Genomic DNA, 26,860 nt, shown 5'->3' on the forward strand with positions numbered 1-26,860 from the left:
CCAGCCCAGCCTGATGTGTTAGATCCATAATCGCTGTTTTCCTTGCACAACCCCCTGCAAACAGCCTCACTTAACGACTTTGTTTCCCTCCAAATGGAGCCCATTACTTGCTGTGTTTCCACGCCTGGTTTATTATGCATGAACCAGGCAATTTCCCTGCTGCTCCCGGGACCCATCTCGAAAACCACACACCAAAAGAAAGGTGCTTTGTCATTCCTAATGGCTTTTGCTGGAGCGAGGAGCAGCGGGGCCGATGGAAGCACCGAGAGACGGATGGATGGGCACAGAGGAGAACATTACATTCCTCCTCCAGCCGGAACGGCGCTAACTCCAACGCCGCCGTGTGAACCAAGCCGGGAGCTCCAGAAACACACCAAATCCAAGCCCTGGAGGTGTCTCCTTGCTAAGGAGCTGCCTCCATCCCCCAGGAGAGAACCCTGCCCTCCTTGCCACTGCCTCGTTCATCCCAATGGATTCCAAGCTATTCCCCAGCCTCCTCTTCCCTTGCTCTTCCTCCCACTTCCCTTCCCTCCTTTGGAGCAGGTGGGATTTAGGATGGGCTGCAGGATTTCTTTCGCTTCCATCCCCATGTGCCTGTTCCCAGCTCGGTACAATGGGGAGGAGGAGGGTTGGAGTTTGCGGGGGGGGGGTGCTGGTGAACCCTCTGCCGTCATCCCCATGATTTTGGGATCTGGGAGGAGGATTCCACCAGGGATCAACATGTCCTGCCCTCAGGGGCCAGGAGCTGCATCAAAACCCATCCCACAGCAGCAAAGCCGCCAGGCAGGGAGAGGAACGTGGCCCCACAGCCTGGAGCTTGCGTAGGGACAGTCCCCATGGAGCTCCAACAGCCACCATCCCTGGCAGTGTTCAAGGCCAGGTTGGACACAGGGGCTTGGAGCAACCTGCTCTAGTGGAAGGTGTCCCTGCCTGTGGCTCTAGATGAGCTTTAAGAGCCCTTCAACCCAAACCACTCCATGGGGCTATGGAGGGAACCGGGACACAAAACCCCCGCTCTCCCTACGCCTCAGCCCCGAGGGGACTCACAACCGCGCCCCACCACGGGGCTATTTATACCCTCGGGTATCTCGCGACATTTGGGCTATGAGAACACGCGTGGGGCGGGGATTCCTGCGTCATGGCGCTGCCTCCGAGCGGGGGGTGGAGCGGGGCTGCCCCGGCTGCGGGCGCTGAGAGCGGGGCCGGGGCCGGGGCCGGGGCCGGGGTCGGGGTCGGGGTCGGGGTCGGGGTCGGGGCTGTTACCGCTCGTTCTGAGGAGGAAAAGGGGGTTCAGCTGCCTCCGCCCCTTGCAGAGCCCCGACAGTGGGACCCAGCCCCGACACTGAGCTCTGGCTGCAGGGACAGGCCAAGGGGAATGGCTTTAACCTGCCAGAGGGGAGATTGAGATGAGCTCTTGGGCAGAAGCTCTTCCCTGTGAGGGTGCTGAGGCGCTGGCACAGGGTGCCCAGAGAAGCTGTGGCTGCCCCATCCCTGGCAGTGTTCAAGGCCAGGTTGGACACAGGGGCTTGGAGCAACCTGCTCTAGTGGAAGGTGTCCCTGCCCGGGGCAGGGGTTGGAGCTGGAGGAGCTTTAAGGTCCCTTCAACCCAAACCAGTCTCTGAACCTCAGAGCAGCTTCCAGTATCTAAAAGGGGCTAGAAGGATGCTGGAGAGGGACCTTCATCAGGGGCTGGAGCAATAGGACAAGGGGTGATGGGTTCAAACTGAAACAGGGGAAGTTCAGGTTGGAGATAGGGACGTTCTTCCCTGTGAGGGTGCTGAGGCTCTGGCACAGACTTTTCCCAGAGAAGCTGTGGCTGCCCCATCCCTGGCAGTGTTCAAGGTTGAACACAGGGATTGGAGCAATCTGCTCCAGTGGAAGGTGCCCCTGCCCGTGGCTTTACATGAGCTTTAAGGTCCCTCCAACCCAAACCATTCCATGATTTATGATCCAACCAGGTCCCCGGAGCAGGGTGACAGCGGGTCTGGTGCAGGATCAACCTCTCTGTCCCCGGTGTGTGTTTGCAGAGGCAGGGCTGGAGGTGACAGCAGCTCTTCCCTCCGTGGTGGCTGCTCTTTGGGACAGATTCGGACCCACGTCCCCTCGCTCCGTGCGTGCAAAGGGCCAGCATCGAGTCCCGCCGAGCTCTCAGCGGGTGCTGTGGGTTCCTGTGGCCGAGGCCGGGGAGCACATAGGCAGCTCCGGCTTGGAGCTTCCCGACCTCCGGCATGTCACAGCCATGCCGGGCTTGAGCTGATGGGCTGTGGCAGGCGGCTGCGGCGCGGGATGTGCTGCTTGTTGGGCCACGTCCTGCCTGCTCCCAGCCTCTGCCCAAGCTTCCAGCACCCCCGGGGCGGGAGGAGCTCGGATCCAGACGCCTTTGCTGCTGTGTGTAACCCCCGCCCATTGCAGACCCCAAAATCAGGAGCTGGATGCTTCCAAAGAGCCCCGTGTGATGCCACCTCCTTCTGCAGGTGCCACATAGAGCGGGACCAGAGGCACCATGGCTTGGATGAGGCAACAGGAGATGTCAGGGTGCATCCCCTCTGCAGAGGGATCAGAGGGGAGGGTTAGGGTCTTGGGAGGTCTCCTGGTGTCTCCAGGCACCCACAAGGTCCCTTGTGCCCTGCAAAGGGCTGTGTTGGCAGCTCCAGTGCCCTCACCGGGCTCTTTTCCATCACTGCTGGACCATGGTGGTTGCTGGAGCTTCCCAATGTCCCTCTGTGGCACTGTCCCTGATGAAGGGGGACATGGTGATGGCTCAGATCTCCATTCCCACCTTCACCAACGCTCTCCACTTCGCACTGGTGCTGCCTGGCTGTGGGGACATCCCTCGCTGCCATGCACCAAGAACCACATCCTATCCCCATAGCGGCTGCACCTCATGTGCCAATGGGAATGACAACCTTGGGGCTGATCCTGAGTCCAATGGACACCCCAAATCCCTGCAGAGGATCGAGCCTGTGGCATTTCCCAGTGTGATGGTGGGGGAGCGATGGACTCAGTGTTTCCCAAAGTCCTGGTTGTCCCAGCATGTGGAACCCCTCAGTGCTGGGTGCTTGGAGCCCCATCTGCCCATGGATGCCTCTCACACCTCCCAGCCACGCCATCCTCCTCCTCCTCCGCTCTCAGGGTCAGCCGCTTTTCCCTGGAAACTGGAACTTCCAACTTTCATTTCCCTTCAGCCCTCAAGAGAGGCAGCGGGCAGCAGGTCCAGCCCCTGCTCAGCTGCCTGTGCCCCTTGGGGGGACCCCGATGGGTGCTCTGGGGGCACTCCGTGGCCATCAGCAGCTCTTGTCCCCCTCGCACCAGCCTCAGTGTCCCCAGCGCTGTGAGGACCTGGTCTGGAGGTGCCCCAGGGGAAGGGCTGGAGTCGATCACCCCTTGGGTGCGGGTTAGTGCTTGTGCTCGTAGTAGGTGGCAAACCCCATCCCCACGGCGCTGCGGAAGCTGCTTCCCCCCCGTCCCTGTTTTCCACTTGGAGTTGCGGGAGGGTTGAAATAAGAAAGAAGCTTTTTGTGCTGCTAATGGGAAGAGTTTCCTTCCAGCCCCCGCAGCAGCTCAGGGCTCTGCAATCGCGGCTGGGAGAGTTCGGGGGGGGGGGTTGGCAGGTCCGTTTCTGCCTCAGCACCACCACCAGCCCCACCACAGCACCTATTCCCAAGGGGTTTCCTCTGGTATTCAGCCAAGACCTCGCATCGCTCCAAGACATCCCTTCCCGTGCTGTTTTCTGCATCCAAAGGTGCTCGGGTACCCCCTCTTGGGAGTGGGACCACCCCCAGCCCCAGGATGCTCCTGCTGCCTGCAATTCCCAAGGGAAAATGCTCTTAACTTTCGGAAACCCCATTCCAAGGAGCTCCCCAGAGCCAGCGGGTGACCTGGCAGAGCTGTGCCGTTAATCCGGGTACTGAACCGGGATAACGAGGGATCGGGGGTCACTGGCAGCCCCCGCTGAGCATCCTCATCGGTGCGGATGCCACCCCCGGCCACTTAATTATGGCGAACTAATTAATAAGCCGGCTGTGCCCCGCGATGCGCTTGGGCTTCCTATGGGTTGTAGCGGCTTTGCTCCTCCCCGTCTCTGCTTCTGACTCTGCCGACGGAGCCGCACCGGGAGCCGAGGAGGAGGAGGAGGAGGAATGGAGCGGGAATTGGCCCGGAGCAAAGCGCGGCTGCCCTCGCTGCTCCTGGCGCTGCTCGGCCTCGGGCCAGGTGAGTGCGGGGCTTGGTGGGCACCGCGTCCTCATCCCATGGGAGCAGCGCGGCACGGGGCGGGCTGCGGGCAGGCACGTGCATCCTGCTGCTCCCTGCCGCTGCAGCCCATCCCGGCCATCCCAGCACCCGGATGGCTCCTGGAATGCGGGTCCAGCCTTAATGGAGCGAGCGGTCGCAGCCCCCCCCGCTCCGGCTCCATCCTCCCGGCTCCATCCCCTCATCCCTAACGTGGCTTCAAGCCATGGGGCCGCTGTCACCCCACAGAGCCCTTTAGCCCCCCCAGGGCCGTGTCTCCTCCTCCTTACATAAAGCAGGAGCGAGGAATCCCCTTAATTCCCAGCGTGCTAATCCACACTTTTAATAATTCCCATAAAACCTCTGATTCCTACAGAAAGCATCTAATACTGCGGGCAGATTAGCGAAGGGGGGTTTATCTTCCTAGCGATTAATTAGCTTGAGGAGCAAGATGAGCTGTCAGCAACCCTGGGGCGGGAGGGATGTGGCACAAGGTGTCAGCCCTGCCCTGCTGATGCCAAACCTCTGACCCAGCTCCATGGGAAATGGGCCGTTAACGGCGCTTGGGAGTTTTCCAGCTGCTTTTTGGATCCAATTTATTGGATATTGGAAGGAAGCGGGGGGGGGGGGGGGGGAGGGGGATGAGGAAGAGCAAAACCTGAGCTCGTGGTGATCGACCCCGGGCTGGACTCGGTCACGTAGCTCTGGCTTTAAGGTTTAATGGAGACTGAGTTGGAGTAATCCGGGTGCCAAGCGCAGAGGGATGCAGCGAGGTGTTTATATCCCACCCGCCCGCCGGATGCTGGCACAGGGTCGGGCAGCGGAGCCTCGGTTTCCCGGAATCCCGGGATAAACAGGATGAGGCAGGAGGAGGATGCCCTGGCACCGGCCAGCGATTCCCAGCCGGAATTTCCTCCAGCTGCTGCGTGTTCTGCTGCCTATGCTCGCCTGTTCTGCTGCCTGTGTTCTGCCTGTGCTCTGCTGATCTGCTGCCTGTTCTGCTGCCTGTGCTCTGCTGTTCTCTGCTGTTCTCTGCTGTTCTGCTGCCTGTTTTGCTGCCTGTTCTCTGCCTGTTCTCTGCGTGTTCTGCTGCTTAGATGAGCAGCCCCTGTTTAAACACGGTGGGCAGCGCTCCCAAGGGAGGCTGATGGACAGACAGACAGACAGACAGCAGCACCTCCCGCCTTGGCACGGCTGCAGCGAGGGGTGGGCAAAGAGCATCTTCCATAAGAAGCCCAATGAGCTTCTGCAGGGCCCCCCCCCCCCAGCTCCTTTATACCACTCCTGTCTCCTCCTGTCCCCACACAGACCCCAAACCTGGTGCTCAGGACCCCCAGTGTCCCCTTCGCCCCATTCCCATGCACGGGCTCAGCATCCTCCCTCCAGGCTTGGCCAGAGGCTTCGTGGGACCCCAAAACTTTGTGTTCACCCAGGGACGTGTCAGGGATTCGGCCGGGTTTAGAATTTGGCTGGAAGAAGCGGGATCGAGCTGGGGATAAGCGGGATCAGAACAACAAAAGCTGCAGAGATGTGGAGTGCTGCTTCTTCTAAAGCAAAGAGGCAGCTTGTAACGTGCTGGGGGGGTGGGGTGGGGGGTGTTATACAAAGGCAACATTCAGATTCTGTGTTTAATCTGCTTTCATATCCAGGCACATCTGCTTCAGCCTCCTGCAAGCAGGGAGGCAATGGGGGGTTGAATGGCGGGGATGTGGGACCCCTAAACCTGGATCCAGCGGGATGGGGACAACACCACTTGCCCTGACCTCATCATCCATCCCTATGGCTGGGCATCCAGGATGGAAAAGTCCATATCCCATGGATGGGATAAGGAGAGGGAGAAGGGGAGGATGTTATCCCGGCAGCAGAGGGGAGTGGGGGGCCGCGGGGGCCGGGGCAGGCAGAGGAGACAGCTTGTGGGTAGGTGGGAGCTGCAGGAGCGAGGGAGGTGATGCCGAGATGCTGCAGAGCTGTGGATGCTGCCAAAAACACCCCACGGTGGAGGCTCAGATGGGCTGAAACCCCTACGGGAATCATGGAATAGTTTGGGTGTGAAGGGACCTTAAAGCTCATGTAAAGCCACGGGCAGGGACACCTTCCACTAGAGCAGGTTGCTCCAAGCCCCTGTGTCCAACCTGGCCTTGAACACTGCCAGGGATGGGGCAGCCACAGCTTCTCTGGGCACCCTGTGCCAGCGCCTCAGCACCCTCACAGGGAAGAGCTTCTGCCTGAGATCACCCTGGTCCTGCCTCTCGGAGGTGGCTCCATCCCTCCCGGACCCCCACAGATCCCCATTGCTTTAACCCATGTCGATCTTCCACAGGGATCGTGGCCGAGGCGCGCGTTAACATGGACAGCGCGGGTTTGCTGCCTGGGAATTCCTCCCAGACTCTCTTGGAGCGTTGTTCTGGTGAGAGCCCGGCCGCGGCCGGGGCACGGATGGAGCACCCACATCTGAGCCTGTAGATGCTGCGTTCAGATGGAGCACCCACATCTGAACCCGTAGATGCTTCGTATTCTTTAGCGAGCAGAATCCAAGCCCAGCATCCTTCCTTCCCTGCTGGAACAGGAGGTGGCTCTGGCGGGATACAGGGTCTTTTTGGGGGCATATCACAGTCCCCAGCACAGATTGGGACCGGCCGGCGGAGAGGAGACCAGGGCAGGGAGATGCTGCTTCATCCCCCTGTAAAGAGACCCATCCCCAAGCGTGTCCCTGCTGTGTCCCCATCTTGTCCCTGCTGTTGCTGTCCCTGTCCTGTCCCCATCACATCCCCACGGTGACTTTCTGCCTCCTCCACAGAGCTCCTGTTTGGCCAAGCCCGGACCCAGCCCCGGCAGGTGAACGGTGTCCTGGGGGGGTCGGTGCTGCTCTCCCCAGCTCTGCCCCCCAACAGGACGGTGAAGGAGATCGAGTGGAGCTTCTCGGCTGGCACCGGGGCCACCATCCAAGTGGCAGAGTTGGGCCCCGGTGGCTTCGAGCGCCCAGACCCCAAGGACCGGTTCAAGGACCGGCTGGAGATGTTCAACCAGACGGGGCTGAGGATCGGGGCGCTGCAGCGCGGCGACAGCGGCGTCTATGGGGCTCGCATCAAGCTGCACCCGGCAATGGTGGAGGATCAGTTCTTCAACCTCTCCATCTACGGTGGGTGGTGGGTGAGGGTGAGGTGGGGGCAGAAGCAGAATGTCCTCGGTGTGAGCACTAACCCCTTTCCAGGCGGGGAAACCGAGGCACGGAGCAATGATGGGGTATCCCAGCGTTAGGTTAGTCCCCAACCTTTGCCCGCAGCACCTCGAGCTCATCACAAGGCCGATTCCTGGCTCCCCACGCTGGGTGCTGTACCCCACTGGGGACAAGGGGATGGGCAGGGTGGGGAATTCCCGGCCATCCCACACTGATCCATCGCTTGTACCCGGCACAGAGTCGGTGCCGAGCCCCCGCACCCGCAGCCAGCTCCTGGCCAGCACCTTGGAATGGTGCAACGTGACGCTGCAGTGCCAAGGAGCCGGGAAAGGCGCCGTTAACGTCACTTGGAAGCGGGACAACATCGTGTGGGAGCGGAGCTCGGAGCGGCACCAGCTCTCTCCGGACGGGACCACGCTGCGGCTGTCGCTGCCGCCCGCCGCCACCAACGGCACCCTGGCGTGCACCGTCAGCAACCCCGCGGACCGGCAGGTCGTGCTCTTCGACCTGGGCGCGATCTGCCAGGCGGGAGGTGAGCCCCGCGCCCCGCGGAGCCGGCGGGACCCGCGCGGGGTCACCCCGCTCAGCGCCGCTCTCTGCCCTCGCAGGGGGACAAACGTCCTTCTCCAAGTCGGGGTACATCGTCCTGACCCTCATCCTGCTGGCGCTGAGCATGGGGGGCGCCTTCTGGTGCTGGCGGGTGAACAGCGACAAGACGGCAGAGCCAGGCAAGTGGTACCCCCCGCAAAAGCTCTGCGGTGGGGGCTATGGGACGGGGGGTGACTCCCAGACATCCCCCCCATATCCCGTATCCCGCTCCCTGCAGCCGAGTCCCACACGGCGCCCGCTGAGGAGCACCCCCCCGAGCCTCCGTGCGCCGGGACCGAGCGCAGGAGCCCCCCGGAAGGTAATGACCAGGTGAGGCCCCGGGAGGGGCTGGGTGGGGGCCCGGCACCGGGGCACGGCCAGGACACACCGGGGACATGGTGACACCGGGGACATGGTGACACCGGGGGTTCCAGCCACACTGGAGTCATGGAAACATACTGGGGGCTGTGGCCATACTGGGGGTCCCAGTCACACCAGGTCATGGCCATACTGTGTGTCCCATTCCCACGGGACACCCATGGGTGCAGAGCATCCCACGGGCCCCCCCCGGCTCCCTCCCCAGTGCCCCCATTCCTGCTACAGGGCCCGAGTCCCACCAGGAATGACGAGGAGCCGAGTGCGGAGCAGAAGGCGCCGGTGACCACTGTTCACGAGCAGCTCCACCGGGCACCAGGGGACACGGGCGAGGAGGTGACATAGACCCTCAGGTACCCAAAGGGGACAGTGCTGGGAACGGGGGGGGGGTCTTCTGCATATGGGGACCCTCCCCAGGCTCCATCCGGCTCCATCCTCTCCCGCAGCACCCGCAGAGCCGGAGCACTGGGAATTCCGGAAGGGCTGTGCCGTGCGTTGTGTGCCAAATCCAAACCCTCCGTCTCGGCTCCGGGGGGGGACAGACAGACAGACAGACATGTGTCGTGCCCCCCCCCCCCCCGCCTCCAGTTTCTCTCCAACCTCCTTGTCTGATGCTCTCCAAGACTGTTTGTGGAGCGGGATCCTGGACCGAGGCAGGGATGAGTGGTGGTGGTGAAGCTGGGGGACACTCTGTGGTTCTGGGATGCTCCGGGATGCTCCATGATGCTCCAGGTTGCTCCAGGATGCTCCAGGATGTCCCTGCATGCCCTGGGATGCTCCAGAACGCTCCAGGTTGTCCCTGGATGCTCCAAGATGGCCTGGGGTGCCCTGGGATGCTCCCAGATGCCCCAGGGTGCCCTAGGATGCTCCAGGTTGCTCCAGGATGCCCTGGGATGTCCCAGGATGCTCTGGAATGCCCCAGCATGTCCCAGGATGCCCTGGGATGCCCCTGGGTATCCTGGGATGCTCTGGAATGGGGAAAGCCCAGATTTCACCTCCTACCTGCAGCCACACTCGGCCGGGGCTGGGGCACTGGGGGGCAGGGGCACAGCTCGGTGCTGCAGCGCCAGGGTGAGACCCCTGGGGACAGAGTGACCCCCATTGTCCCCCCCACCAGGCACCAGCACCCCCAGGGCCTCACTGGGACCCTCTATGGGGCGATGCCCACATGGGGTGGACGTGCCATAGGGACACAGCGGGGTGTCCGCCATCCCTGTCCCATGCAGATCCCCATCGGTGGGGACGCAGAAGGATGCAGAAGGGACCCGTGCACCGAGGAGCACCCCTATTCCCCCCCGTCACTGTCTCCAGTGTGGCCCATGCACTGTCACGACGGAGGGGGTGTCACTGCCTGTGTGTCCAGCACCTCCTGTCACCTCCTGTCACCTCCTGTCCCCTCCTGTCACCAGGCCCCTCGCTCGGCTGCTGTCAAAGAGCAAATAAATGTCAGTGAGATCACAGCCGGGAGCTGACACGGAGCGCACACGCGTGTGCATGTATGTGCACACGTGTGCACGCTGGTCTCTGTGTGTCCACACATGGAGCCGGTGCAGGAACATCCACCCCGGGGCTGTGCAAACCCCATCCCAGACCCCCCAAACCTCCCGCTTCCCTGTTGGAATGGCAGCGGTGCCGTGTCCGGGTGCTGTGCGGGAACCCCCATGGACATCCAACCCCAGAGCAGGTAGATAGATGAGCTCCAGATCCTGCCGACCCTAATGGTGCTTTGGGGACCAGCTTGGAGGTTTTGGGACCAGCTTGGGGGCTTTGGAACCAACCTGGGGGCTTTGGGACCAGCTTGAGGGCTTTGGGACCAACCTGGGGGCTTTGGGACCAGCTTGAAGGCTTTGGGACCAACCTGGAGGCTTTGGGACCAGCTTGGGGGCTTTGGGGACCAGCTTTAGGGCTTTGGGTACTAGTCTAGGGGCTTTTAGAATCAGCTAGAGGGCTTTGGGACCAGTCTGAGGGCTTTGAGGATGAGTCTGGAGGCTTTGGGAACCAGCTTAGGGGCTTTGAGGCCAGTCTGGGGACTTTGGGACCAGTTGAGGGCTTTGGGACCAGCTTAAGGGCTTTGGGGACTAGCTTTAGGGCTTTGAGGACCAACTTGAGGGCTTTGGGAGCAGTTGGAGGCTTTGGGACCGGTCTGGGTCCTTTGGGACCAGCCCACCCCCGTTGCTGCGGCAGGAAGAGCTCCCCCCATGGCCAGGGCTGGCTCCGGCCGCCCTCGCCCCACGGCTCCCCTGGAGGATGCGCTGCCCTGTGCGAGGGCAGTTGCATGTTCCCTCCTCCTCCCAGCACAAAGATCCAGGCTCAGGGCTTCGGAGCGCTGGGGATGCGCCCCCGTGGCCCCCGGCCCCGCAGCCCTGCGGTGCTGGCCCTGTTCCTCACGCTGGCAGGGGACCATGGATGTTGCAGCGCTTGTGACCCCCATTCCTCTGCAAACCCCATCTCTCAGTGACCCCCATTTAGCTACAGGCGGTGACGGGGGAGAACTGGTGAGCTGCGGTTAGAGAACGTTGGGCTTGATCATCTTGAAGCTCTTTTCCAGCCCAGTTCTATGGGTCTAGGGCAGACACTAAGGGTGGGAACAGGATTCTCCTCTGAGAAGGAGAGTGATGGCTCCTCTTTGGCGCTGCTTCCTCGCAGCTGATGGGGGAAGTGATGATGGGAATGGCTCAGCGGCCCCTCCTCGGCCTAAAACAACCCTGCAGGGGTTTAGTGCTGGCATAAATCAGCCCTGGGTATGGAGGTGGCATAAATGGTCCCTGCCGGGGCTGGGGCTGGGGGCTCCTTCTTCTGCCCTGTGGATGCTCTGGGTGCGCTCGGCTCAGCCAAGGCACCGTGGGCAAAGGGGAGATGGAGTTTCAGGGTGATGGATCATGATGGGTCTCCCCTGTTGGATTCCCTGAGTGCTTCCATAAGGAGCAAGAGGGAGGCTGGAGGGTGCCGTGTCCCCAGGCGCTGCACAGGGCCGGGGTTTGCACCCTGCAGCCATGGGATACACTCAGTGGGTGTGATGAGCAATCCCGCACCATCCCGGTGCTCAGCATCCCGCCAGCACCCAAATGGGATCCCAGCTCCCAGGGGAACAGGGGGGTCCGTGACCATGGGGTGATGAACCCCAACGCTGCGCTGCTGCTGCTGCAGTGGTTTGGTGGCCCCAGCACCACTGCCCTGCTCTCACCTTCCTCTCTGCAAACCAAAGCGGCTCCGAGGTGAGCAGGATGCAAGCAGGGCGCAGGGGGGGCTGTGGCTGTCGGTCTGTCCGTCCATCCCCCCCCCGGGCAGGCTGAGCCCCATCCACAGGCAGCTCGGTGCTTGCTGTCACCCCAAACCAGAGGGGATGCACCCCAAGTGCTCAGCGCTGACCCCCACAGCCCCTGATGGGGTCCCTGTCCCCACTGGGACCTGTGGGGCCATTTCCCAAAGGTTTAAGCCCAAACCTGGCCCTGTTTGAGCCCATCCTCCCTGCCATGGGGTGACCCACACGCACAGTGCGGGTGACACGGGGACAAGGTGGGGTGATGCTGGGGGAGCACTGGAGCACCCAGTGTGGTACCCGGCTGCGGGGATGCTGAGCAGAGGCGATGGGGATCAAGTGGATCACAATGCCCATGGGGCTGTGCGCAGGACAAGGGGGGTTCTGGGGGTTTCCATCCCAATCCCATCCAGGCCAAGCTCTGCCCAATGAAGGGTGTCCTGGGGGGGTCGGTGCTGGCTCTGCCCCCCAACAGGACGGTGAAGGAGACCGAGTGGAGCTTCTCGGATGGCGCCGGGGCCACCATCCAAGTGGCAGAGTTGGGCCCCGGTGGCTTCGAGCGCCCAGACCCCAAGGAATGGCGCAAGGACCGGCTGGAGATGTTCAACCAGACGGGGCTCTTCCTGCTCCTGGACCAGGATGGGTCCATCCCCCTTTCCCTGCATCCCGGCTCCCCTTGGCTCATCCCTGCCCATTCCTCTCTCCCTTGTTCCCGGCTCCAGCGAGGATGCTCCACTGGAGCCACCGTACGCCTCGATCCAGAGGACAAAGCCCCCCGAACGGGTGAGGTTGGGTGCCCGGGGCTGGATTTGGCTCCTGGCTCATCACACGGTGATGCCTGTGCCGGATTCACCCCATGCCGGGGCCAGGCTCCGTCTCCCAGCCCTTCCCTTCCCTCCAGGCTGTGCCTGAGGGTCCCCAGTGCCCTGATCCAGGGGCTGCAGCCCCTTCCTCAGCCCCATCACCCTGGAATTGGCTCCCAGCTCCCGGCATCGCGCCGAAGCTCCTTGTGCTTCCCCAGGGGAGGGGGCACTGCAGGGCCACCATGTCCCCGGGGCTTGTCCCATCCCCCTGACCAAGGGCTGGGGGCTCGGGGGGGGGGTCTCCCCATTTTCTGCCCCCCAGCAGCAAGAACACCCCATCACCATCTGCAGCGAGGTGCAGGCAGGAGCCGGCAGGCGGGAGGAGGTGCTGCAATAGCCCCGCACAGCCGGTGGGTACCTCGTCCATGCTGGGGGGGCTCCATCCTCATCCCACCCCCCCGGCTCTGCCCCTGCACTAGCTGTCCCCACGTTGTCCCTCGGGAGCAGCAGGATGGATGCCCCCCCAGGCCCCCTTCACCCCTTGGCTCACGGGGACCACAATAAAGGCAGGTGAAGGCAAGTGTGGGTGCATTTATGGGGGTGCCCCGGGACGCGGGGGCTCTGCAGTGGGGTGGGGGGTCTGGGTGATGGGGAGGGACACATGTGTGTGTGTGTCAAAGCTGGGGGGGGACATGGGGTGATGTTCCGGGCTGGGGCTGGCACCGGGATGGGGCCCTGTCCCAAAATCGGCCCCCCCCCAGGCTGCAGCCCCCATGGCCAGGTCCCCCCATGCAGCCCCATCCCTGTACAGCACCATAGGGCCGGGTCCTGCACAGCTGGATCCCTGCACAGCTGGATCCTGATACAGTCATACACCTGCACAGCTGGATCCCTGCACAGATGGATCCCAGTCAAGTGGGACCCCTGCACAGCTGGGTCCCCATATACGAGGATCCCCGTATACCGGGATCCCTGCACATCTGGATCCCAATATATCAGGATCCCCATACAGCTGTATCCCTGCACATCTGAATCCCTGCACATCTGGATCCCAGTATACCAGGATCCCCATACAGCTGGATCCCTGCACAGCTGGATCCCCTTATACCAGGATCCTCGCACATCTGGATGCCTATATATGTCAGGATCCCTGCGTATCTGGATCCCTATATACCAGGATCCCCTGTATACCAGGATAGAGCTGTATCCCTCCACATCTGGATCCGTATATATACACACCAGGATCCCCGCACATCTGGATCCCTGTATACCAGGATCCCTGTACAGCTGTATCCCTGCACATCTGGATCCCTATAACCAGCATCCCCACACAGCTGTATCCCTGCACAGCTGGATCCCCGTATACCAGGATCCCCACACATCTGGATCCCTGCACATCCGGATCCCTACATATATATATGTCAGGATCCCTGCACATCCGGATCCCTATATATATCTATCAGGATCCCTGCACATCTGGATCCCTTTATACCAGGATCCTCGCACATCTGGATCCCTATATATACACCAGGATCCCCGCACATCCGGATCCCCACACACACACCAGGCTCCCCACACCGCTGTGTCCCCGCACATCTGGATCCCTGCCCCCCCCCCCCGTGCGCGCTCCCTTCGGGGAACGCGGCGGGGGGGGGTGGGAGCGGAGGGGTCTGAGGGGCCGGGCCCGGGCCGGAACCGGAAGCGCGTGCGCGCGTGCCCGGAAGCGTGTGGGCGGTGGCGGCGGCGGCGGCGGCAGCGGCGGCGGTTCCGGTTCCGGTGGCCCGTGCGGGGGAGGCGGCGGCGGCGGCGGCGGCAGCAGCGAGGCGAGAGCGCGCGCACCCCCCCCCCCCCATCGGCACCGCAGCGACCCCCCACCCCCCCGCACCCCCCCGCGCCCGCCCCGCGCCCCGGCCCCGCCCGCAGGTGGGTCCCGCTCCGGGCCCGGCCCGGTCCCGCTGCGGCGCTGGGCGGGGGGGGGCGCCGCTCAGCGCGGGGTAACCGGTAACCGGGGCGGGGAGGCCGCGGTGCGCGGGGATGGGGGCGCGGGGGTCCCGGGGTGCGGGTCGCCGGGCGCTGCGGAGGGGCCCGGTGCGGGGAGCGGCCCGCGGGGGGGTGCTGGCGGCGGCGGGGCCGTGCGTGCTCCGCCCGGGGCAGGGGCGGGAGCGGCGGGCAGGCCGGGGCAGGCCGGCGCGGGGGGGGGCGGCGGGGCTGTAACGGGAGCCCGGCAGCGCGGGCCCGGCCGCCGCGGCGGCGCCTCGGCTCCTCCCGCGGCCATTTACATGCTTTGAACGTTCCCCAGCGGGACGGAGCGGCGGGGCCGGGGACTCCCCGGGGCGGGGGGGGGGGGGTGTGGGTGCTCCCGTGCCTGCCGCGATCCCGTCGGGATCCGGTTTTCCCGTTGTTTTCCGCGGGGGGAACCAGCCGATTCCCGCGGCGCCCGCAGGTTCCTCACACCGAGGCCCCCGGGAAGCGATTGGAATCAGATGTGCCGGCTGGGAAGGGGGGTCGGGAGCCGGGATTCCCCCCCTCCTTCCCATCCCATTCCCATTCCCCTCCCTGGTCCGTGGCGTGTGTATTTTGGCAGCGGAACCTGTCTGGTAAGAGGAGACAAAGTGTGTTTGGCTTGTTCCATCTGTCTGCCGGCCCCGCTCCCTGGCTGGGCTCAAACACCGGGGGGAAGCCGGTTGGGAATGATGACGGTCAGGGAGAGCCCAGGGAAGAGGCTGGAGGTGACGAAATTCCATGGCTGTGGCTGATGCCGGTTTCCTTCTGTTCCGCAGTCAGCAGGAGGGAGAAAATGAAAGCGGGCTGCAGCATTGTGGATAAGCCAGAAGGAGGAGGAGGTAAGGAAGTGGAAAGGCTGAGTTGTTCCAGCCCTTATAGGAATCCTTTTCCCGGGATAAAGGAGCTCAGGAGGGATTAATTCCACCTCTCCCAAAAGCTCCCGGCCGTGGGCAAAAGCCGCTCAGACGTCGGCGAGGTTTGAGGCGAGCCGGGTTGGAAATGCAAATGAATCTTCCCGGAGGTGTTTTAGTCGTGAGGATTTGGGATGTGGAAGGTGGAGCCCCCCCGGAATGCTGCGGCTCGTGCCTGCTTTTGCCTCCGTCGCAGCTTGCCAGAGGGCTGGTGGGTGGCGTTGGAGCACGATGCCACTTCTGCCACGCTGCCGGAGCCTGGAATTGTGGCTACGAGGAGTTGTAAAGAGAGAAAAGAAGGGAAGGGAAAGGGGGGGGGGTGGAAATCCCTACCCCGATCCTGGCGGTAGTCCTTGTGCTGGGAAACTCCTCTGGGAAAGCCGGACTTGGCAGCCGCTCACAAACATCTGCTGGCGCGGTGGAGTCTGGAGCAGGCTGGGATCGGGGGAGCTGGAGCTGCTGGGAGCTGTCTGCCCTCACCCCCCCGTGTGCCAAAAGCCCACATCGGGATCCTTTGCAGTATTCCAGCCACCTGGAGTTTAAATTGGAGCTTCTGGGCTCCTTTTGGCTGCCTCCCTTTTGGCTTGCTTGTTCGTTGGCGGTGTTGGGGGATTCTCTGAGGAGAGGGGGCTGGAAGGAGTTGGGAAGTGAGCAGCTGGAGTAGGAGAGCCGGGTTTCACTGCTTCCACGCTGGATGTCTAATGGAATTGCAGCCCCAGCCCTGCTCTGTGGTCTCACCCTGGAGACAGCGTGATGATTCCATGGTGGGACTCGGTGGTTGGGAGCTCCTGGTTCGGTCTCACTGACTCCTTCTGGGTTTGTTCTTTTGTGTTTTGGTCCTTTCCCAAGGTTATCATTTCCCAGAGTGGGCTTACAAGACCGAGTCCAGCCCTGGCTCCCGACAGATCCAGCTATGGCATTTCATCCTGGAGCTGCTGCAGAAGGAGGAATTCCGCCACGTCATCGCCTGGCAGCAGGGCGAGTACGGGGAGTTTGTCATCAAGGACCCTGACGAGGTGGCCCGGCTCTGGGGGCGCAGGAAATGCAAACCCCAGATGAACTACGACAAGCTGAGCCGGGCACTGAGGTGAGCAGCGGCTTCCCAAGCCCTGGAAGTGGCCCAGGACGGGGCTTGGAGCAACCTGGAAGGTGTCCGTGGCTTTAGATGAGCTTCGCGGTCCCTTCCAACCCAAACCATTCCACGGGGCTGCACCATGCCCTCCCTCCATCCTCGCTTGGACAAGTGTAGCTATTCCATCCCGTGTGCTTTTGGGAGGCTTGTATCCCGTTTTGGGGGTGGGATGGACACCCCGGGCTTGGTGTGGGATGAGAGGAGCAGAGTCCCCCGTTCACCGCATCCCCTCCCGCGGGTGCTGCGGGTTCAGGTTGTCATCACCTGGATGGTTTCCTTCCGGGAAGCTTTTCCCTCTTCTCAGCTTCCGTGGCTCCAGCGGGGGTGTGGGAGGAGGCCCGAGGTGTTGCTCCACTCTCACCCCATCACGGGGGCTGTTCAGAGAGAGCAGCTCCCCTTTCTAACGCTTGCCTCTTCGCCACTAAACCCGTGCGAGGCAGAGCCAGGCCCGAGGCCAGGCCTTGGCATGGGAATTTCCCAAGCCCAGGTTTCAGGACACCCCCCCCCCCCAGCATCCCCTTGTGTGCGATGGGCTGAGTGCTCCTCACCTCACACCAAAGCCTCCAGTGCAGCTTCACCCTCTTGCCTTTAGACCCTTCCTTAGTGGCGCTTGGGTTTCTCATTGCCTGATGGGATGACAGTGGAAAAGTACCAGGATCTCCTGGAGTATCCCAGGATTTTGAGGCTGGGTTCCTGGCATTATCAGTCCATGACATGGACTTCGCTGCCTTACGCCCTCTGATACCTCCTGGGTGGAGCTGACAAAGACAAACAAGGCAGCAAACACAAGACTCGGGTTCTGCAACAGGAAGGAAACGATAAATTGAACAGCACCGAGGCTGTAATTGGTGCCTGGGAGTGGAAAACAGCCTCCACCTTCCAACCCTCCTCGTGTCCTGGCATCCTGGTGCCGAGGGTGACAGCAGGAGCACCTCGGCTCCCAGCTGGAGCTGGCCCTGCCGTGCTCGGTGGCACTGTGGCAACAGGCGCTGTGTGTACATCAGCCTCCTCCACGCCGAGCGATCCCCGTGTAACACCTTTGTTTGGACACCAGGAGGAGGAGGCTGAGGACAAACAGGGGTGGTGTAAGCGGGGAGGAGGCTGTGGTGGGGATTACACCCGCTGTCTCCGAGCTCTGGAGGGGAGGAAGGGAGCTGGTGATCCCAGAGGCTCCCTGCCCTCTGCAGCCCTGGAATGTTTGTGATCCAGAGGGTGAGCAGAAGGGAACAGTGTTAGGATCCCCTGGGCCTTGCTGGCACAAATGAACCCCAAATCCGAGGCTGGCTGGGTAGTTTGGTCCCTTTCGCTCAGCTCTGTTGTTGCAGCCCAGCTTGGGTGCACGTTCTCCTCTTGCAGGTTCAGAGTCTGAGCACAGCTTCACCTGATTTCCCCCGTCCTGCTCTGGATCCCAGAGCATTCCCTTGGCAGCCACAGGGCTGGGGGGCCCTTGCACAAGTGGGAACAGGGAGGTAGAGCCAGTGGGATGCTCACAGAGAGCCCCCCCAGCCCATGGCTCTGGTCCTGGGTTGGACAGGGGTGAGAACAACAGGTCCAGGCTTGGCCTGTTCAGCTTTCCCCTCTCTTGGGGATTTCGCTTTCCCCACGTGTTCTAAGGAGCATCACGCCTGGTAAGATGGTTTGAAACCTCCTGCTGAAGAACGTGTTGTGCAGGAGTGGGTGGTGGCTGGAAAATTCCCACTCGACTGATGTTTCCTTGGATTCATAACGTCAAATTGTGGGGCGACTTCGTGTCTGTGGGTACATCAGAGGGGGATGTTGATGGCACTGAAAGAAAGGAGGCCTTTAACCACATCCCCACGTGCTTTGATCGATCCCTTTAACTCCCCTTCACAGATACTATTACAACAAGAGGATTCTCCACAAGACAAAAGGCAAAAGGTTCACCTACAAGTTCAACTTCAACAAGCTGGTGATGCCCAACTACCCCTTCATTAACATTCGGCCTAATGGTGAGTGGGGGGGGTCGGGGCTGCTGCTTTTATCTCTCGTGTGGGTCAGGGTTGATCCCCATCACTCATCTCCCGTGCTTGGAAGCCCGCTGGAGCCAGCAGCGTGGCTGTGGTGGGCACGGCTGGCCCTTGATAAAGCCTTATCTGGAGCACTCTTTCCCTTGGGGTTGTCGCAGACGCGGCTCTGGTCATCTTTGGGGGTGACTTGGAGGCATTTGGGTTTCCTTTTGGAGCTTTATGGGTGCCAGGGGTTTGCTTTGCTTTGGTGGAGGGTGGGTGTCCTTGGGATAAGAGGGGTTTCGCCCTGTGGCAGGGCCCTGGCCTCACTCACATGCTTGTAACCCAGGTTTATGGTGCCATATAAATGTGACCCTTCTCGACAAGGAGCTTAGAGGTGCACGGAGAGGGAGCACTATCAGCGAGTTCACAGCTTAACAGCAGTTTGCTCTCCCCCCTGCCTCTGCAGGGCTTGTTTGCTTCGGTGCTGCTCCTTGGCAAGCCAAAGGGGCTTCTCTTTACCCCCTTCTAGCTGGAGCTGAGAGGAACGTCGTAGCCAGCACAGAGCAGTTGCCAGAGCAGAGCAGTAACTGGCCCGAGTTTGACTGAAATCACAGGTATTCCCGGCTGCTCCCTGCGGCAGAGCAGGTCAGGATAGCGAAAAAGGCTTTGGGAACGGAGCATAATTGTTCCCTTCTCATCCTAAAAGGCCTTTGAGTCTCTTGCCAGGAGCAGGGGTTCGCTCTGGCTCTGTCCCCAGGTCAGCAGCACTGCTGTGGTTTGTCTGGAAGAGGGTCCTTTGTTTGCAAGACCCTTTTCATAGGATCATGGAATGGTTTGGGTTGAAGGGACCTTAAAGCTCATCTAAAGGCACGGGCAGGGACACCTTCCACTAGAGCAGGTTGCTCCAAGCCCCTGTGTCCAACCTGGCCTTGAACACTGCCAGGGATGGGGCAGCCACAGCTTCTCTGGGCACCCTGTGCCAGCACCTCAGCACCCTCACAGGGAAGAGCTTCTGCCTCAGAGCTCATCTCCATCTCCCCTCTGGCAGGTTAAAGCCATTCCCCTTGTCCTGTCCCTCCATCCCTTGTCCAAAGCCCCTCTCCAGGTTTTTTGGAGGCTCCTTGATGGAGTTAAGCCCCCCCATGGCTGGGTTTCTGCAGCTGGGGTGATTTGCCTCTGTAACTGCGTGGCCACCTCACATCCAGAGACATCAGTGGCCATTGAGTCCACCCAAAGAGCCCCTTCTGGAATTCACTCCAAGGCCCCAGACACAACCTCTCCCCAGCAAAGCAGGCGCCAAAGCAGAGGCGCCTGAACCCTCTTGTGCTTGGTTCTCACCTCCTCAACAGTGCCCCAGGGGAAGCCTTGGAGCTCCGTCTCGCAGGGAGAGCAAAGGGGAAAGCGGGGATTGAAAGTCGCCTCCGAAACCCCGGCGGCTGAGCCGAGCGGGTTACGTGGGGGCAAGAGCACGTCTCCTCCCCGCTGCTCGTGCAGCTTCTGCCTACCACCAGTGCTGGCTGCTCCGGGCTCTTGGAGCTCCCCACATCCCTCCCCAGCCCTGCGGAGTCCCTGCACACCCGGTGCTTTCAAGGCACTGTCTTCTAAGCAAACAACAACCCCAAACCCAGGGCTTGGGAGAAGAGAAACGCTCATCAAGGCGTTGTGCTTCACCTTCATGGCAGCGGGGAGAAGGAAATGTGCTCGCCAGGAGGCCTCAGCCAAAGCACGGGGGTGTAAAGATGTAGTATGAAGCTGAGCTGCAAATCTATAATTACTTGCAGCAACGAGTCTGGGCAGTTCCAGCTCAATATTGCTCAGTGCTGTTCCTTTTCCCTGTTTGCAGCCACTCCCTCCTATCTCTGGGGCATGCATTTAAAAAAAGAAGTTTGGAGAACTGGAATGCACTTGTCTAATTACAACCTGTTTTCTTCCCTTCTGGCTGGGGATGGGGGGCTGGGATAACAAACCTGTTTTGGGGGGCACTGGAATGGAGTTTCTGCTCTCGCCTCTGGTTTGCAAGGGAAGGGAGAAGCAGCAGGCGAGTTGGGGAGGTGAGAAGTTTGCCTTGACGTGGCTTGTTGTGGCACGAGTGAGCTGCAGCTGGGCAGCTCTGGAGCACGGTGGTGGAAGGGGAGCCAGCGAGAGCTGGCAGCAGCGTTGGCAGGAGGAGCTCTCGCCAGAAAAGCCTAAATCAGTGACTTTGAGTCAGCCCCGAGCGCTTGAGGTTTACCAGATTGCTCAACGCGCTGCTATCACAGCGCGGCTGAGACGGGCTCTGCTCACGCCAGGGCAAGGAGGGGAGGGCTCTGAAAGTGGAAGTGACTTCGTGGCGCTGGAGGGTCACAAAACCTCGGCCAGGGTGGAGAGGAGCCCGTTGCCCTCAGCAGCGCGAGGTTCTGGGGTGGGCAGAGGAGGCTGCAGCAGCGCAGGGCAGGGAGCAGATGGGGAAGGCACCTCCCGTCCCCTCGTCTGCTGCCTCCTTCATGGTGTTTCTGTGTTACTCTTCCAACTGCCTGCGGGTGCAGCCCGACAGGCAGCTCCTCACCTGGGACTTAACTCCCTCCTCGCTCTTAACTCTTTCCCCTACTCTTTCTTTCCCCTTCCCCGTGGCAGGCGTCGTGCCGCAGAGCGCTCCTCCTGTGCCCACGGCTTCATCCCGCTTCCACTTCCCGCCGCTGGACAGCCACTCTCCCACCGAAGATGCCCAACCCAGCCGCTTCTCCGGCGGCTCCTTGGTCCCATCCAACCCCGAAGTGCTGGGGGACGGCGGCGAGAGGAAGCCGGACATGCCGGAGCTGGAGGATGGCTCCTCGGATTGGCGCCGGGGGGTGGATCTCATGGGCTCCCGCAACGCCGTGGGCGCCGGGAGCGTCAACCACCAGAAGCGCAAACCCGACATCATGCTCCCGCTCTTCACCAGGCCCGGGATCTACCCGGATCCTCACAGCCCCTTCGCCGTGTCCCCGCTGCCGGGGCGCGGGGGGGTCCTCAATGTGCCCATCTCTCCAGCGTTATCCCTGACTCCCACCCTGTTCTCCTACAGCCCTTCTCCGGGGCTCAGCCCCTTCACAGGTAGCAGCTGCTTCTCTTTTAACCCCGAGGAGATGAAACACTACCTGCACTCACAAGCCTGCTCCGTCTTCAACTACCACCTGAGTCCGCGGACTTTCCCCCGCTACCCGCTCATGGTGCCACCACTACAGTGCCAAATGCCCCTGGAGGAGCAGCCCCAGTTCCCCATCAAGCTGCAGCCTCCCCCCGTGGGGCGTAAAAACAGAGAGAGACTGGAAAGTGCTGAGGAGCCGCCGGCCCCCCAGGTACCTCCTGCTCCTCCCAGGGTCAAGGTGGAGCCGGCGATGGACAAGGAGGCCGAGCCCGAAGAGCCGCCGGTGAAAGGGAAAGACAAGAGCGACAGAGAGGAAGGCCCCAGCGTGGCGGATGAGGAGAAGGGGCCTGTGTTTGCCAGACCAGCTGCCCCATCGTGGCACCCAGCCCCACCGCCCGCCGCCGCGGCCGAAGAACCCCCCGAGCAAGGCGAGAGCAGTGGGGAGAAGCCGCCCCGCGAGGCCGGCGGCGAAGCGGCAGCGCAGGAGAAGCGGGAAGATGCTCTGATGCCTCCAAAGCTGCGTCTCAAGCGCCGCTGGAACGGGGACCGGCAAGTGGATGTCCCCGAGGAGCGCCACAACGGCCGAGTGCACTGGACCGGGGCGCTGGGCACCCCGCACCTGGGCGCGGGCCCCGCGGCCGCCGCCGCCGCCTCCGACACCTAAAGCGGAGCGGCGCCGAGGGCCCGAGTGCTGGAACCATCCGTGTATTTATGTAGCAAGGTTGCAGAGCGCGGGGGGCGGGCGGGGGGCTGGGGCTACGCCTGGTTTGGGTAATTCTAGAAACTAGGGGGGGTGTGTTCTTTGTTTTCCTTGTTGAACTGCAGGTGAGACGCGGTTTTGTCTTGCTCCGACCGGGAGAGGCGAGGGAAGCCGGGTGCCCTCGGGCACGAGCTTCGGACCTTGCATGAACTCCAGCGGGGCTGAGGCCTCCGCCAGGCTGGAGGAGCTCCAGACACGGTCTATTTTCTATATGCTCTAGTATTTATAGAAGCAGGAATCTCCAAATTCAGCTAATTCCCTTTTTATATATATATCTATATCTCTATATATACCCGGAGCCGGGTGCGATGGTGGGAGAGGATTCCTGCCCCGCTCCAGACGTGCCGTGCGCCAGCCTCGGAAGCCAGCTGCGTTTTTGGGGAGGGGGATTAGGGAATATTGCACCGGCTGCGGAGCGGGGAAGGTGGGGGGAAGACACAAGTGGGAAAGTCGCTGCTGGAAAAGGAGCTGCATTCCCGACAAGCGGATCTCGGGAGCGCTGCGGGATGCAGGCGTCGTCCTTTTCGCCTTTCTGGAATACTGCAGAAGCCATGAGGAAAACGTTAACAGAAAATAATCTTTCAGGGAAGGGAATGGGGTGGGAAAAAGGAATAACCTAATGCCTTTAATGTACGCATTAACACGTATCCTAGGGTTTTTTGTTTTTCCCCCTAATTGTATGGGTGGAGTTGGGAGATTAACGCTGGAATGATTGCGGTGAGTTCATGGAGAAGGAATGACAGGAGCTTTGTTAACTCTTATTCCCTTTGTTTGGTTCCCCATATCACTTTGACTCATGCCTTAACTACGCTTTCTGCGAGCAGGGTCTATGGACAGGAGCCGGACGCGTTTGGCCGAGGCCGGGATTTGGGATTGGAGCAAGGGAGAGCGCGGTGCGCGCCGGAGCGGAGCCCGTGCCCACGGTGTAAATCTCGCTGTATTTTTGCTATAAACCTGCTATTTCCCTACGCAGCTTTCCTTAGGCTGAGTAACTGAAGCACCGGCTTACACCCAGGCCTGCGCTTGTCTCCATGAATCCCAAAGGATTCCTTGAAAGGAGCTTGGGAACAGCCGATGTCCGCAGGGTTGGACCCGCGCGCGGCCGGCGGCTGGTTATTCACCCGGTCGTAGGCGAGCGGCGTGTGCGGGCAGATCCCCCCAGCCCAGGACTTGGGAATTCTTGGAGGAGGAAGCTCGTGCGAGCGCGGGATGAGTTGGAAACGCTCTTGGATGGGGCTGCTTGAGCCTCAGCGGAGCGAGACGCCGGTTGCGGTACCCGGAGCGGGAGCGTTATCCCGGCGCGCTCCGCATCCCCCCGGCACCTGGATTTATCTCTTGGAGAGGAGGAAAAAGCGGGGAAGGAGCCCCTCGCTCCGGCCCTGGAGAGGGGCTCAGGGAGTGAACTCAGGAATTTGAAAACACGAGGCCTTTCCCATCAGTAAATGCACATCGTCCCCCCCCCCCGGTGCCCAAGCGCCGGAGCCGCTCGGGGAGGAGCCGACCCCAAAAATTCCATAAGAAACCCACAGGAAGGAATTCAGTTGAACTGTTGTTTGGCTTTAAAGAGTTTGTAATCGGTTTGGGGGGGGTGCTGTGGGGAGGGGGGGGGCGCTGGGGAGGGGAGGGGGGGGTTGTTCTCTTCATAGCCATTGCACTGCAAACCGGGAGCTCCGCGTTCAGGGATACAGGACTCAGGTTCTCAGGACAACGGACCAGTGATGGGCTCTGCTTTGAAAGGGGGGAGGCAGCACCCAGCCCACCCCTGCCCATGTCACCCCGGTCCCCGCCGGCTCAGGGTGCTCCCGAGCGGACTTGGCCTTGCCTGGGCGGAGGGTGCTGAGAAACGGAGGCGAAACGTTCACGAACGAGCGAAACTTCAGACCGAAACCGTTTTTCTTTCTCTTCTTTATTCCGATGTGCCAAAAGATTTCAACCGGGTCCCCGCGAGGGGGTTGGGATCTCCACGTCCACCTGTAGGAATGAATCAAGAGCATGTTCATGTTTAAACCATTTTTGCTTTCTTTAGCCCTAGAGAAGCTGTAGGATAAAAAGAGACTTGGGATGGGACAAGGAGCCGGACGCCGAGATTTCATGGATGAGTGAGGGGGGAATAAGGATCAAGCCGAGCCGCGATGGCTGAACTCAATGAAGCTCCAATGAGCCCCAAAGCGGGGCCGCCGCCGCTGGTCCCCCCAGATCCAGAGGAGGAGGAGGAGGAGGAAGAGCCCCTCTGTGGAAGCATTAACCCATCGCGGCGCCCTCGGAGGCTCCAGCAGCGCTCGCTTGTCCCTTGGTTTATTTATTCCATAATTCTGGTTTATTTTGGGGGGGTTTTCGAGTCATTTTCTGTTGTTGTTGTTGCTCTTTTTGTGTCTTTGGGATCCTGGGTTGGGTTCCAGCCCACCATTAATAATAACGCATTGATTTCTCTTTGGGGTTGAAAGAATCGTAATCAGATTGTTTAAAGACTTCAAATATGATTTTTTTGGGGGGGGGGGGGAGGGTGGGTTTAGAGTGGTTTTAAGGAGAAACTTCACAACTAGAACATTTTCGGGGAGGGGGGTTGCTGGGTTTTGGTTGGGTTCAATCACTTCTCCCGATGCTTTGGCTGGGATGAGCAGGGATGAGCGGACGGGGCCGTGGAGCCAACGCGGGTGTCTCTGTACATACCAGTGTAAAGTTGTCCCCATCTCCTCCGTCGTGCAGTGCCTTTGGACGTTCCACTTTCTAGAAAGTCTTTCAAGAAAAACAAACAAAAAAGTCAAAACCACACAAAGTTGGCATCTATATATTATATATATATGATGTAATGTTAGAGAAATATATGTATAATATACATATTTTTTTTCCAGGGGTATCTGATAGCTCTGTATTTTGTTATGGAAGTTGAAAGAGAAAATACACAAAAGTATTTTACCTCAAATTAAAAAGTTAAATAAAACCTTTTAACTAAGCAGCGGTGGTGGTCGTGGCTTTGGGGCGTTCCGGGGTGGTCCAGGCATCCGGGTTGGGATGCGCTTGGTTGGGATTTGGGGAAGCAGCCCCCAACCTCCTATTCCTGCATCCCCTGGTCCTGTTTCCCATCTCCTGGTGGGCAGGGATGGAGGGAGGGATGGACCAACCCATGTCCCATCGCCCAGAGGTGGCTCGGTGAGCTGGATGCATGGACGGATGGACCCGTATCCCAGCGCCTGGGGGTGACTCTGGGGATGGATGGGTGGATTGGTCCACATCCTGTTTCCCTGGGGCAACTCGGTGGAGATGGATGGATGCATGGATGGACCCATGTTCCATCTCCTGGGGGTGACTTGGTGGGGATGGGTGGATGGACGGACGGACGGACGGATGGATGGATGGATGGAGGAATGGATGGATGGATGGATGGATGGAGGGATGGATGGAGGGATGGAGGGATGGATGGACGGATGGATGGTGGATGGATGGATGGATGGATGGATGGATGGATGATGGATGGAGGGATGGATGGATGGATGATGGATGGAGGGATGGATGGATGGATGGATGGATGGATGGATGGATGGGTGGATGATGGATGGATGGATGGATGGATGGATGGTGGATGGAGGGATGGACGGACAGATGCATGGACAACAGGAGCATTGCCAGAGCCCCGAAGCTCGGCTGAGCAGGCCAGGGGCTGTGTTCTTGTAAAGTCGGGTTTAAACTCATCTCAGCCAAACCCGGCTTCAATCCCCGCTGCCAGCAGCACCCTTCCCATGGGAGCTCTCTGGTGGGATGGGGGGGACACTCCCTGGACCTGCTGGTGTGTGGGGGGAGAATCCTCTGGGACTTTCCAAAGCCTTTCCAGGGAGGGCAGCCCGGCTCGGCGGGATGTGGGATGCTTGTTTGGGCATGTGGGAGCCCCCCCCCCGGCCAGCAAAACCCACAGGGGCTTCCTCACACCCTCTGCACCCCATAGGTCTCCCCAAACTGATCCCGGGGGTCTCTGCTCCCTGTGGGAATGTGTCTGGAGCACCAGGAGCCCGGTGCTGTTGGAACCACCCGAATGCACCAGAGCAACAAAAGCCCAAAGCTCTTTCATCCCGTCCCAGCCTCCTCTTCATAGCAATTAAACCACCTCCAGCCCCATTCCTGCCCCAGGTGCTGTTAATCCTCCCTTGGCTCCCAAAAGGCACCTCTGGGAGGCAGAGGGAGCTGAGCCGCCCTATCCCGAAGCCCCAGGGCCTGATCCCGCCCGGCACCACGTCGGCTGCAGCCCAAAAGGGGCCTGGGGGGTTGTGCTGGAAGAGGCACATGGAAACGTGACCAGAATGGGGTTTATTCCCGGGATTCTGTGGTTGTGATTCCCATCAGTTGGAACCTTCCAGCCCCGCTGATGGGACCTGGAAGGGGCTTTGGGAACTGGAGTGGGGCCTCATCCTGCTCCCGGCGCCGTCCCCAGCACTGTTCCTGCCTCCTCTCCCCCTTTCCTTCTCCTCCTCTTGCTCCTTTATCATCTCCTGCCGATCCCCCCTCCCCATCTCCTCACCTCATCCTTGCTCTTCATCTCCCCCTCACCCTGT

General features: G+C 61.0%; 2 protein-coding genes across 4 annotated transcripts; both read left to right on the plus strand.

The window, feature by feature from the left end:
- Nucleotides 1-3,881: 3,881 nt before the first annotated feature.
- Nucleotides 3,882-9,843, plus strand: LOC115602667 (SLAM family member 8-like). 2 transcript variants are annotated; one of them, XR_003989687.1, is made up of 7 exons: nt 3,882-4,212; nt 7,028-7,369; nt 7,647-7,940; nt 8,017-8,136; nt 8,235-8,315; nt 8,600-8,724; nt 8,818-9,843. XR_003989687.1 is itself a non-coding variant. In XM_030474009.1 (7 exons), the coding sequence occupies exons 1-6, from the start codon at nt 4,140-4,142 to the stop codon at nt 8,714-8,716; spliced, it is 1,038 nt and encodes a 345-aa protein (XP_030329869.1). In that variant the 5' UTR covers nt 3,882-4,139; the 3' UTR covers nt 8,717-8,724; nt 8,818-9,843. The 2 variants fall into 2 exon arrangements, 1 of the variants encoding a protein (XP_030329869.1); XM_030474009.1 differs by having other exon boundaries at nt 8,235-8,326.
- Nucleotides 9,844-14,202: 4,359 nt separating this feature from the next.
- On the plus strand, nt 14,203-25,215 carry ETV3 (ETS variant transcription factor 3). Of its 2 annotated transcripts, XM_030473960.2 has the most exons (5): nt 14,203-14,356; nt 15,214-15,276; nt 16,198-16,435; nt 18,335-18,450; nt 21,064-25,215. In XM_030473960.2, exons 2-5 carry the CDS (start codon nt 15,231-15,233, stop codon nt 22,218-22,220), a joined length of 1,557 nt encoding a protein of 518 aa, XP_030329820.1. In that variant the 5' UTR covers nt 14,203-14,356; nt 15,214-15,230; the 3' UTR covers nt 22,221-25,215. The 2 variants fall into 2 exon arrangements, with proteins under 2 accessions (XP_030329820.1, XP_030329819.1); XM_030473959.1 differs by lacking the exon at nt 14,203-14,356 and having other exon boundaries at nt 14,919-15,276.
- Nucleotides 25,216-26,860: the final 1,645 nt, after the last annotated feature.

The sequence above is a fragment of the Strigops habroptila genome, chromosome 22 (assembly GCF_004027225.2).
Source record: "Strigops habroptila isolate Jane chromosome 22, bStrHab1.2.pri, whole genome shotgun sequence".
NCBI lineage: Eukaryota > Metazoa > Chordata > Aves > Psittaciformes > Psittacidae > Strigops > Strigops habroptila.

What these genes read in the sequence shown, in the direction of transcription:
- LOC115602667 (XM_030474009.1), top strand. Translation starts at nt 4,140, where the DNA reads ATGGAGCGGGAATTGGCCCGGAGCAAAGCGCGGCTGCCCTCGCTGCTC. An exon ending in GCTGCTCGGCCTCGGGCCAG is followed by an intron (nt 4,213 to 7,027) that starts GTGAGTGCGGGG and finishes CCTCCTCCACAG; the next exon opens with AGCTCCTGTTTGGCCAAGCC. An exon ending in CGACAAGACGGCAGAGCCAG is followed by an intron (nt 8,137 to 8,234) that starts GCAAGTGGTACC and finishes CGCTCCCTGCAG; the next exon opens with CCGAGTCCCACACGGCGCCC.
- ETV3 (XM_030473959.1), top strand. Translation starts at nt 15,189, where the DNA reads ATGCCGGTTTCCTTCTGTTCCGCAGTCAGCAGGAGGGAGAAAATGAAA. An exon ending in AAGCTGAGCCGGGCACTGAG is followed by an intron (nt 16,436 to 18,334) that starts GTGAGCAGCGGC and finishes TCCCCTTCACAG; the next exon opens with ATACTATTACAACAAGAGGA. An exon ending in CATTAACATTCGGCCTAATG is followed by an intron (nt 18,451 to 21,063) that starts GTGAGTGGGGGG and finishes TCCCCGTGGCAG; the next exon opens with GCGTCGTGCCGCAGAGCGCT.